This window comes from Pongo pygmaeus, chromosome 1 (genome assembly GCF_028885625.2).
Source record: "Pongo pygmaeus isolate AG05252 chromosome 1, NHGRI_mPonPyg2-v2.0_pri, whole genome shotgun sequence".
Classification (NCBI taxonomy): domain Eukaryota; kingdom Metazoa; phylum Chordata; class Mammalia; order Primates; family Hominidae; genus Pongo; species Pongo pygmaeus.
The window spans coordinates 111,854,469-111,867,682 of record NC_072373.2 but is presented as its reverse complement, the minus strand read 5'-3'; the positions used below and the strand labels follow the sequence as shown (position 1 = coordinate 111,867,682).

Below are 13,214 nucleotides of genomic sequence, written 5' to 3'. Positions count from 1 at the left end.
AAACCCTTAATGTGACATAAATAAGGGTAAGGGTTTAAAGAGGATGAGTTCAAATACTTAAGAGAATTTGAAAGCTGTATCCCCTTACAGTTGTTTTTGAAAGTACTTAGCACGTGAAAATAACCAATGCTTACTAAGCAAGAGGTGTTATTTAACATTTGTGTAACTTATCTCTAGAGATATCCCAATATCCAATTACATGCACCCTGTCTTCCTGCACTCCACCCTCTATTTTACAGCTGACAAAGTGGAGACGGAGATTATGCAATCTAACATCACACTGCTAGTAAATGCCAGAGCCAGGATTACAAGGACTCTTAAACCTTGATGTGGATGTAAATTGCCTGGGGCATCTTGATAAAATGGAATCGGATTCCCTAGTGCTGGGGTGGGGGCTGAGTCTATATTCCTAACATGTCAATGTTCCTGATCCACAGACCTTCCTTTGAGTAGTAAGATTATTACAAGATTCAGTAAAGAATGTCTAGATGCTCCTCCATCCTGTTTGTTTTAGAATATTGGCATACATAATCTTATTGTGCTTTGCTTTATCGTGCTTGGAAAAAATAGTGTTTTTTTTTAATTGAAGGTTTGTGGCAACCCTGCACCAAGCATGTCTCAGTGCCATTTTTCCAACAGCACACGCTCAATTCATGTCTGTGTGTCACATTTTGCAAGACATTGCAATACTGATGTGTCAATATTGCAAGACTTTCAATTTTTTTCATCATTATACTAATATGGTGATCTTTGATGTTGCTATTGCAATCATTTTGGGGACACAAACTGCACCCATATAAGATGGAAAACCTAATCAATGAATGTTGTGTGTTCTGACTGCTCCACTGACCGGCTGTTCCACTGTGTCTCGCCCTCTTTGGGCTTCCCTATTCCCTGAGACACAGCAATACTGAAATTAGGCCAATTAATAACCTTAAAATGCCCTCTAAGTATTCATCTGAAAGGAAGAGTCACATATTTGTCACTTTAAATCAAAAGCTAGAAATGATTAAGCTTAGGGAGAAAGGCATGTCAAAAGCCTAGACAGGCTGAAAGCTAGATTTCTTGCTCCAAACAGCTAAGTTGTGAATGCAAAAAAAAAGTTATCGAAGGAAATTAAAAGTGCACTCCAGTGAGAACAAAATGTGATGAAATGTGTCCCTATCAGTAAACAGGGACAAAGTCTTAGTGGTCTGAATATAAGATTAAACCAGCTATAACATTCCCTTAAGCCAAAGCTTAATCTACAGCAAGACCCTAACTCTCTTCAATTCTATGAAGGCTGAGAGAAGTGAGAAAGCTGCAGAAGAAAAGTCTGACACTTGCAGAGGTTGGTTCATGAGGTTTAAGGAAAGAAGCCACCTCCATAACATAAAAGTGCAAGGTGAAGCAGCAAGTATTGATGTAGAAGCTGCAGCAAGTCATCCAGAAGATCTAGCTAACTGATGAAGGTAGCTACACTAAACAACAGATTTTCAAAGTAGAGAATATAGACTTCTATTGGAAGAAGATGCCTCTAGGACTTTCATAGCTAGAGATAAGTTAATACCTGGCTTCAAAGCTTCAAAGGAAAGTCTGACTCTCTTATTAGGGGCTAATGCAGCTGGTGACTAAGTTGAAGCCAATGCTCATTTGCCATTCCAGAAATTCTATGGCCCTTAAGAATTAGGCTAAATCTACTCTACCTGTGCTCTATAAATGGAACAACAAAGCCCAGAAGACAGCCTGTTTACAGCATGGTTTACTGAATATTATTATTATTTTTTGAGACAGAGTCTCACTTTGTTGCCCAGGCTGAAGTACAGTGGTGCAATCTCGGCTCACTGCAACCTCTGCCTCCCAGGTTCAAGCAATTCTCCTGCCTCAGCCTCCAGAGTAGCTGGGACTACAGGCGTGTGACACCACGCCTGGATAATTTTTGTATTTTTAGTAGAAACAGGGTTTCACCATGTTGGCTAGGCTGGTCTTGAACTCCAGACCTCATGATCCACCTGCCCCAGCCTCCAAAAGTGCTGAGATTACAGGTGTGAGCCACCGCGACCGGCTGGTTTACTGACTATTTTAAGCCATTGTTGAGATTTACCTCTTAGAAAAGAAGAGTTCTTTAAAAATATTACTGCTCATTGGTAATGCACCTGGTCACCCAAAGTCTCTAATGGAGATTTACAAGATGAAATTTTCATGCCTGTTATACAACATCCATTCGGCAGCCCATGAATCAAGGAGTGAATTCAACTTTCAAGTCTTATTACTTACCAAATACATTTTCTGTAAGGCAATAGCTGCAACAGATAGTAATTCCTCTGATGGATCTGGACAAAGTCAATTGAAAGCTTTCAGTGAAAGACTCACCATTCTTCATGTCATTGAGAACATTTGTGATTCATGGGAGGAGGTCAACATATCAATATTAATAAGAGTTTGGGAGTAGATTCCAACCCTTATGGATGACTTTGAGGAGTTCAAGACTTCCATGGAAAAAGTAACTGCAGATGTAGTTGAAATAGCAAGAGAACTTGAATTAGAAGTGAAGCCTGAAGATGTGACTGAATTGCTGCAATCTCAAGAGAAAACTTTAATGCATAAGGGGCTGCTTCTTATGGATGAGCAAACAAAGTAGTTTCTTGAGATGGAATATATTGATGATGCTGTGAACATTGCTGGAATGACAAGGATTTAGATTTCACAACCTTAGTTGGTAAAGCACTGGCAGGGTTTGAGAGGACTGATTCCAATTTTGAAAGAAGTTCTACTCTGAGTAAAACGCTATAGGACAGCATTGCATGCTACAGATAAATCGTTTGTGAAAGGAACAGTCAATGGATGTGGAAAACTGCATTGCTGTTTTATTTTAAGAAATTGCCACAGTCACTCCAACCTTTAGTAGCCACCACCTTGAGCAGTCAGCAGCCATCAACATCAAGGCAGGACCCTCCACCAGCAAAAAGATTACAACTCGCTGAAGGCTCAGATGATCGTTAGCATCTTTTCACAATATAGAATTTTTAAATTAAGGTATGTACATTGACTTTTAAAAAACATAATACTATTGCACACTTAATAAGCTACAGTATAGTGTAAACATAACTTTTATATGCACTGGGAAATTAGAAAATTCTGGTGACTTGCTTTATTGCAGTATTCACTTTACTGTGGTTATCTGAAATGGAACACAGAATACTTATAAGCTATTAGCCTGTATGTGCACATATGGTGATAGGGATTCAAGAAACTAAGAGCTTCAGTTCAGTGTCCCAAGTTATGCCATGGGATTTTGTTCGAGACAAAACTGTGATCATGTGTCATTTGACTTACTCTGTGAAATGACATTTGATATATCTGTAGTGAGGCATTTCTTTCACTATGTTGCAATTTATTTCCACTTAGCTGGAATATCTCTTATAATTTTATGTTTCCAGCACCTAGAAGACAGCCCAAAAGTTTATTGCAGAAAGCGAGCACCAAACTCTTACTCTCTTCATCCTGGGCCCACAGACTACATTTCCTAGCCTCCTAAACTTGCACTTAAGTGTAGCCAAGTGACTGAGTTCTACATAATGGCATTTGAACAGAAGTGGTATGTGCCACCTCCAGTTCTGACATATAAAAACTTTGTGGGCAGGTCCTCCATGCTGTTTTCCCATCTGCCAGCTTGAAGCAGAAAAGCACGAATCCTTTGGGAGCCACATGTTGAAGCTGGCGGGCCCCCAATATTGAAGATACTTAGGTCTCTGAATCAGGACTTGGAGAAGAGCTGCTTGCTCATCAGGAACAGCTGTTCAAGCTTTATGTGAAAAATACATTTCTATTGTGGTTAAGCCATTATGCATTTTCAGATTGTTTGTTATAGCAGCTAGCATTACTTCAACACATAGATCCTTAGTAATGATTTGCTGAATGAGTGGAAGAAGTATAGATTTTCTCTGTATTGTGATCTTGCCCATTTCAGGCAGGAACAAGCTAGAATTTCCATGCTATCAAATTAATGTCAGAAAAAATGAGCTCATAGGTAAGAATTCATTTTCTCTTGTGAGAGCCTCCATAATTTTATTATGAAGCTTATCTTGGCACAATTTTGGCACTTGATAGGGTATCACTGCCCAAGTCTGTGCAGTTTTCTAGGTGGTGTAAGTTCATCACATTCAGATAAACATTTTCTTAGTGTTAATTGGTTCTAAATGTTGCTTTCCTGTTTAACTTTGCTGAAAGGAGGAATTTCTATTTAAGGGATGAGACAGTAAATGAGCATTTGTGTAAAAAAAAAATCCCAAATGTTTAAATTTAACATTAAACCCACCTCAAAATATTTTCACAATCCCAGAATGATGATTGCTAACCTCTGCTGCTAGTTCCTGAACTCTGTTCCTCCCCTGGAACTTGGCTAAGCAAGTGTCATGTAAACAAAAAATAAATAATGAATTTTTAAAAATCCCCCTTCTTTAGAGGACATAAGAGGGAATGTTAAAGTCTGACAGCTGTGCAAATGTAGTTATCAACCAAACAGCTCAAGCTATCAGTGGCAATGTCACCCTGACAGTACCTAGAATCTACATGATTTGGCATTAGTCCAATCTGCTTTAACCTGCCTGAGCCTCCATTTCTTCATTTGTAAAATAAGGGGTTTCAGTGATTCTGAACTGTCTGAGAACCAGTATCCCCTTTCATAATAAATGTTAACACCTAATTTACTTTTAGAAATAAAATTGATAACATAACCCCCTATTTCAAAAAATATATTTTATCATTTATATTAAGTATTTCAAAATGTAAATACCAGACACATCTAAACTAGAAAACATAAATAGTCAAATGCTTTATAAACCTACTAATAAACAGTAAGTTTGGATTTTAAAGAAGCAAAAGACTAGAGGCCATCCCATTCAAGTAGTAAAGGAAAAGTTATATAAAGATGTCTTATTTGTATTCAATAAAAGAAAGAGGACCATAACTTTAACTGAAATAGGCTTATAACTCAAGTCAAATAACATTGTTGAAATGAAGAAAATTAGGAAGACTGGGCTGTATCTATAAATGTTATGCCAGAGCACTTTTCTTTTTCTTTTTTTGTTTGGAGACAGAGTCTCGCTCTGTCACCCAGGCTGGAGGGCAGTGGCACGATCTTGGCTACTGCAACCTCCGCCTCCCAGGTTCAAGCAATTTTCCTGCCTCAGCCTCCGGAGTAGCTGGGACCACAGGCGTGCACTACCATGCCCGGCTAATTTTTGTGGAGATGGGGTTTCACCATGTTGGCCAGGCTGGTCTCAAACTCCTGACCTCAGGTAATCCACCCGCCTCGGCCTCCCAAAATGCTGAGATTACAGGCATGAGTCACTGTGCCCAGCCAAGCAATTTTCTTATGGTATGATATGTTGAGGTAGTGATGAAGTATTACAGAAAACATATGCTCTATCTTGATAACCCACACATATGGAGAGAAATTCATTCACTAAACTTGAAGACTCTGGAAATGTAGAAAAGAGGCTGCAATGCAAAAGAATCAATAATTTCCACAACATAGATTATTATTATTGTGTTGTTATCTAGGATGGGATAAAGGGACATATTTAAAAAATAATCTTAATTAACAAAATTCAGTAACAGCCTCATATTTCATGTCTCCACTACTTTAATAATTTGTGCAAATTTATGTTTTAGTAAGTAGAGAAAATTTTTAAATTTCATAACTACCATCTTCATTAATAAATAATTACTGGAGTAGTTTCTTTTGCAACTCTCTACTAGTATTTCCTCCCATTACCCACCCAAACAGAGACGAAGCAAAACAAACAAAAATCCAGCGTACAGTATGTTTCTTCATTTTTACAGAATTGCAGAGTTTACCTTAGAAAACTAAGAAAAGATAGAAGACTGACTAGAAACTAAAGTTTTGAAAGATGCTTTACATATGAACATTAGGCTGTTTGCACACTATTTCACAAAACTGACATGGAATAATACTGATGGGGGGGAATGCTTTTTCTGCAAAAAAAGCTATATTGCAATTCAGGGAGAATCTCATGTTATAAGTCACTGATCACAAATATGCAAGAGAATAATAATGCTAAGTTGAGCCCAGTGGTCTGAATATTCCTTTACTGTTACACAATCTGGCATGACTGCCTTTAAATGAAATCTGTATTTCACATCAATTTGAAATCAGCACATCATACAATTTTTAAAAGGAAATTTAGCTATTTACCCCTCTACAAAATCACTAATTTGATAATAAATATTTTTGAGAAAATATAAGAAAAGAAACTTTCTAAATAAGCAATTTACATTGATATTCTATATTTAAATTATGTTTTATAAAAGCATGCGCTTTGGAGTCAGATCTGGATTTGAATCCTGATTCTACCACTCAATATGTAATATATATAAAGAGCTTAGCAGTGTTCAAGGCACACAGTAAATCCTCAAATGTTAGCTGTTATTATTTCTAATCAAAGCAGTGGTGGCTGCTATTTATAAACACTACCATGCATGCTTTATGTACATTATTGCATTTGTTCCTCCTAATTATTCAATTAATATTATCCCTGTTGAATACATGAAAACACTGAGGTTCAGAAAAAGTTGAGAAACAGGCCCAAGGCCTGAGTGTGTCAGAAGCCAAAGCGCCAATGCTACTGACCACTAAATTGTTGCTTCTTAAACTGGGGTCCATGAGAAATCCTTGTGGAGTATATATGTGTTGGGTGTAGGAAAGTGCCCATGAACTTACTATGAGAATTATGCATTATTCATGTTGATGAAACATTTTAAAATAATATTCATGCTCTGAATTATTTGGATAATTGTATTAAAACCAAATATTGGCAGAACCATCTCAGTGCTTAGGTTTGTATTTGTATTGACTTCCCTGTTAAGGCCCAGTTCTACATTAGTGGTGGAAGGCTTATGGAGAACAGAGGCTGTTTTAATAGGCGAATGATGGATTCAGGCTAGATGAGGACCAAATAACATCACTATGTGCTGAACAAATAAAAGTAATAGTCTGAATAGAAAAAAACAGGGTGAATTGGGTCATCACATAGCACATGGCAGTACATGCCTGCTGAGCTGAAAAGAGCCTGTACTGTAGCACTCAGTACCATAATCACATTACAAGTGACGATTTCATTTTGTCAAAACATCACTATTTGATACTATTTTAAATTTTATTAGTTTTATAGTTTTGCTTGTGTTAACCCATAAACTTGTTTTGGTTTTATACTTGTGCAAGACATATAAACATAAAGCATTTATACCTAGTTTTATGTTTATATGTATTTAGATAACATTATAATAAATATAAATTAAGCAAAAACTGAGGAGCTAAGAGATTTTTTTCCTTATTAAAAAGTGAAGTACATTATTCAAGTTTGAGAAAACTGGTCTACACGGTCGGTCCTGCTTGTCAATGTTGTCTTCAGTAGGTAACTTCTATTATCACCAACCTCACAGGATTTGTAAGAGCATTAGAAGAGATGATGAACGTGTGCCTGGACCACAGGAAGAATTACAATGACAGTTCTGTCTCGTTTCCTTGAAAGAGAAAATCTGGAAGCTAAATGCAGTCTATACTCTTTTACTCTAACTATGGTCTGGGGAGCAGGAGAATTGATAACACCTAAGACCTTGTTAGAAACTGATAATCCCAGAGGCCACCCCAGAACTACTGAATTGGAATCTCCATTTAATAATATCCTCAGCTGATTTGATACGTGCACATGAAAGTTTGGGAAGCACTAGTCCAGGTCTCCACAGAGAACGCTGACTAAAATTCACTGAGTTTTTAACTACTCTTCAGGTTAACTTTGGTAATTAGAGAAAGACCTGATGTAAATGGTCAAAAAATAATGTCCCATCCTGGGGTTCAATGTAAACACTATTATTTCACTATTGGTTCTTCATAGGCTGTATTTGTATAGAGTGAGACCCTCTTTAAAAGGGATCTAACTTCTAATTCAGAATGAGCAAAAAAATTTTAAAATACAAAGTTTTCATAAAAACTTTCTGAATTTTCAGTAAACAAATTGTAAGATCTGTCAATTTAAGCATTTTTAGGTTTCCTTCGCCCAATACCAATTAAAATCATTTATATATGTTAAGCTCTTAAATATTTAGCTCACAAGATCTGGTCTAACAAAGTCCTGTCTCAGTCTGTGATGACCGTGTGCTTACGTTAACGAAACACATTTACAAAAAAAAAGGTGTGACTGTGTATATAAAATGTATTGGCTTTACTGTCCAACAAAAGTATCAGATCACATTCTGCAGTTGTGATTTTGTTAGTGTAATTCACCTAAAGAATACCTATGCTTTTCTTCCTGAACTCAGTGGTCCTATATATTTAAGGCATACTGTACTTGAAAAGATTCAAAGATGCTGTTCTTAAAAGTGTAAAAAATAATAACTAATATACAAGACAGTCATTAATATCTAAAATGATCTTGATACCATCTGTTTAAGGACTAGTTCAGTAAGACTCAAAGCTTGAACTAGGTTATTTATTGCTCTATGTTCTTTACATATGGACCACAGAAGTCAGACTCAATGTAAAACAAGGCAGATTATGCATATATGTGTGTGTGCATGCATGTATATGTATATATGGCTAGGCCTACCAGGCGATCCTTATCATCTCTGGGTTTATATGACCTAGATTATAGGTATGTTATGAACTGAATGCTTATGTTCTCCTCCTCACCTGCAAATTCATATGTTGAAGCCCTAACATACAAAGTGATGGCATTTGGAGGTGGGGCCTCTGGGTGGTAATTATGTCATGAGGGTGGAGCCCTCACGAATGAGATTAGTGCCCTTATAAGAAGAGACAGGAAAGTAACGATGTCTCTCTCTCTCTCTCTGCCAAGTGAGAATACAGCAAGAAGCCAGAAGAGGGCCCTCATCAGGAATCGCGCTGGATGGCACTCTGATCTTGGGGTTTCTCAGCCTCCAACTGTGAGAAATAAATGTGTTTTGTTATGCCACCCAGTTTACGGTATTCACACAAAATGACTAAGGTAAGGTAAAGCCCTCCTTCATTCTTCATGGTCTCAGGCAATTGCAAAACAAGAGTTAATCATATGCCAAGAAGCATTAGTGCCAGCACAGTTAAAACACTCTAGCGCACGTTAATTATGATGATTACAACTTAAGAAAACTATAATCAGAAACCTGGCCAGGCACGGTGGCTTATGCCTGTAATCTGGCACTTTGGGAGGCCGAGGTGGGCAGATCACTTGAGTTCAGGAATTTGAGAGCAGCCTGGCCAACATGGCGAAACCCCGTCTCTACTAAAAATACAAAAATTAGCCGGGCATGGTGGTGCATGCCTGTAATCTCACTTACTGGGGAGGCTGAGACAGGAGAATCTCTTGAATCCAGGAGACAGAGATTACAATGAGCTGAGATCGCGCCATTGCACTCCAGCCTGGGTGACCAAAAAAAAAAAAAAAAAAAAAAAAAAACCTACAGTAAGGCTGTTAAAAAAAAAAAAAGAAAAAGAAACCTAACTCACTCCAGTTTTCAAGGTGTTTTTATATTATCCTGTAGTTCTTTTGGTCCTTAATACAATCAATCCACTGCCACTAGAACCATGTAACTCTCCTCTATATAGTACTTCAAATTCTAATCATTTCTGTGCATATATTAAGCAATTTAAACTCTATATACATACATACAGTCAATGTATCGGGGAACTACAAAGACTGATCTTTAGTTTATGCTGAATACTTAATTTTATCACTTCTCCGTTAACTGTTATAAAGACAAGACTAAACCTACAGTTTGTATTCATTAAACAATATCCAAGCAAACAGAAAAGAAGAGGAAACAGGCAAGCCATGTTTTTCTACTAGAGTGACTACACTTATCCCTCTTTAAAAAGAAGTGATATTTTCTTTTCAATTTCAGAAATTTGATTAAAAAACTACATCTATTTTTCCTACCAAAAATACTCAAAAAACCCTCTGCTAATTACTCAAAATACTGCAGATGTATTCCTTTGAAAAAGGAAATACAGGATGGGCACGGTGGCTCATACTGGTAAGCCCAACAGTTTGGGAGGCCCAGGCGGGCGGATCACTTGAAGTCAGGAGTTTGAGACCAGTCTGGCCAACACGGTGAAACCCTGTCTCTACTGAAAAAAAAAAAATACAAAAAATTAGCCAGGCATGGTGGCAGGCACCTGTAGTTCCAGCTACTAGGGAGGCTGAGGCAGGAGAACCACTTAAACCTGGGAGGCGGAGGCTGCAGTGAGCCGAGATCACACCATTGCACTCCAGCTTGGGTGACAAAGCAAGATTGTCTCCAAAAAAAAAGAAAAAGAAAAAGGAAATATAAAGCATCCGCCAATGAAATATAATATACATTAAAGGAGAAAACATCTTTAAAATATGTGCCATTTGCCCTCACGAGTCTAATAAAGGCTGAACTTTTTTTAAGAGGTAATTTTCACTATCAAGAAACTTGGATATAGATGAATTAAGAACCCAAATACACGTGGAAGCAAGAAGTGTACTTGTTTTAAAAATCAATTATGCCTTTTTGATTATGCCTTTCATGATTAATAAATTAATATTTTATAACTTGTGTCTTCAACAATTCAATTAGCATTTGGCATGACCGAAGTTTAATTAAATTAAAGACTTGGTGGTGCTTTGAATTAACATCAGATGCTGGTGGTCATCTCCATCCAGTATCCCCTTTATCCTCTAATATGTCCTTGAAAATGGCATGTATTATTCAGGCTAAACCTCTTCACAAAGGCAGATTGGTATACCAAATGTTGCTTAATCATTTCAATATCAAGATCATTATGTTTCTCCTCTAGGATTTGGTACTTTGAAGCAACTTCATCCTATAACACTTTAGACATCTATAAAAGCATGAACTTGGTCCCACATCAAATTTAGTTTCAGTGAGAAGAGTAGTCCTTATCTTTCTTTAGTCATCATTGAATTATAAAACACAGTTGATATGTATATAGTTCTGTACCACCTTTATACCCTAGGACATCAATTGTACTAAAATCTCAGCATATGTAGAATCCTGCTTGTGTTACTAAACATTAATATACTGGTATGAATATAGCAAAGGAACATCCTTTCAAAATTATTGCCTGTAATAAACTGTACATATAAATTTGCTTCCTTTCAAATTGGCAAAGTAGCTTACGGCCTCTATTATCTATATAGAAAATGGTTTGGGCCAGATTCTTGAGGTAGCCAAGTTCCCCTTTAACAAAGAAAAGTTGGCAGACTTTCATAGCTGCTCCTTGTGAAGAAGATACTTCAAATATGATCTCACGACTGACTGTAGAAGATGAAGTTAAAGTTTCAGACTTTTAAGGTACAGGGCCCAAGGGGTTAAAAAAAAAAGTACTATTTGAGAGAAAGCTTAACATCTGACACCTGACTGGCTGCCTGGATGTGATGACCTAGCGGACATAAGAGAAAATCTTAACATAGATGTATATATAAGGATCAAGTAATTTTGAGGTCTGACACAAAGAAAATGTGTTCAATACATGCAAAAGAAAAGAACCTTTATCTAAAAAATGTAAAGTCCCTTCTTGTTTATATGGGAAAATACAGGATGAATTTAATGCAACTATAGGGGCATTTCCCTATCATAAATGAAGAGAATATGTTTCTTTGATCTCCAATGAAGAATTAGTTTGGGCAGAAAAGAATGGGACCCTTGGAAGCACTGATCTGGAGCACATGATAGAACAGAAAGGTTCTGCTTTTTTTTTTTTTCTGAACTGCCAATGTACGTGATGGGGTGAGGAAGATGGGGCCATGGGGAGGTGGCTGTAGGAATCAAAAAAAAAGTATGAAGCTACCCAGATGGGAGTAATAATGGTTTGACCTTAATTCAAGAAGAAAAGTTTAAAATGGCCAACAGATGCCTCTCATTGAAGTATAGCATCAGGGATGAGCAGGCCAGAAGAGATTCTGGACAAAAGAGGAAGGAATTTTACACTAACAGGTATTGCCACACAAAAAGAAAAATCACTCAAATGGTATCAAGGACAAGAGGAGTGCTGTGTAGCATTCCCTCATATATATTTATTCCCATTTAAAAACTAACTGAAGATACCCCACCACAACAAAGCCCTTTGGAAATGCTATCTTCATGATACCTCTCTGAGGTAGGCAGCATAATTCTAATTTTTACTCATAAGCAAGCTAAGGCACAAATACAGCCTGAGTGGTAAAAGTGGTCTTTTGCCAATTATCAGCTCCCTGGATTTGTTCACTGTGACACACTTCCTCCACACTGATGCAGGCAACTCAAGAGATGCTGCTATGAAATGTCCTTAGAGGTAGTAGACCTGATAGCTAAACAAAATCATTCATAACTCTGGAAGACAACACACTCTCTAAATCCTCACTGCTGGAGTCTTGGAAGATGCTCTTAAGAGTACTAATATGTGCGGTCCTTTTGAATAAGACCAAATCATCCACGATTATAGGAAAAAGGCTGAAGATACAGTCTTCTTGTTTCCCCCCACACTGTTGAGATCAGGACTGTGGCAATCTTAACAAATCATATAATCCAAGGAATCTTAGTCCTTAAACTTTAGTCTTAACTTGTACATTAACATTCTAAGTCCTACGTTTTGCTAATCATTTTGATGTTTTTTGTCAGATACATTTCCACATTCTTGGACTCAGATAATTCTCTTTTAACACAGCTAAATTATCTTTATAAAATATACATGGTATTAACACCATGGATCTGAAGCAAACAATGCATCTGGTTAGCATACATTGGTTCTGTATATTTCGAGAATCACTTAAGTACACAAAGGAAGCGTGCAATGTTAGAGAGATGATGTGAACAGTCTTGGTGGTTTATCTAATGGAGAATTCGGTGTCCTTCAGGAAACTAAAGATACTCAAAAGTTGCTCCCCAATTCCTATTAACAATCTAAAAATGAACATTTCCATTTGATATAAATATACAAATTTAAAATGTGTGCAGTTCAGAATGGCCTACCATTTTTAGATTGCTTATGTGCCAGAAAATATACAGTCAATAAAAAAATACCAGAGAGATGGGGACAAAAGGCTCTCTGGATCTGTACAGCAACAATGAATATCACTTCAACAGGCAGCTATTTGTGGAGGAAGTGGCATCCTGGGAACCAAGAAGCACTGAAAGATGGCAGGTCACAAATCTGGTGATGGGGGATATGATGTATAGTAAGGCCCGTTTTC

The 13,214-nt window shown here is 37.2% G+C and overlaps 1 protein-coding gene across 1 annotated transcript in view; it reads right to left on the bottom strand.

Moving 5' to 3' along the window:
- Positions 1 to 13,214, bottom strand: part of GDAP2 (ganglioside induced differentiation associated protein 2) — a 95,139-nt gene that overhangs the window by 21,007 nt on the left and 60,918 nt on the right. Inside the window, exon 14 of the mRNA XM_054467013.2 lies at positions 1 to 13,214. This exon is cut by the window's left edge and continues 21,007 nt beyond it. Within this exon, the coding sequence (XP_054322988.1) occupies positions 13,167 to 13,214 (48 nt within the window). The 3' untranslated portion in view covers positions 1 to 13,166.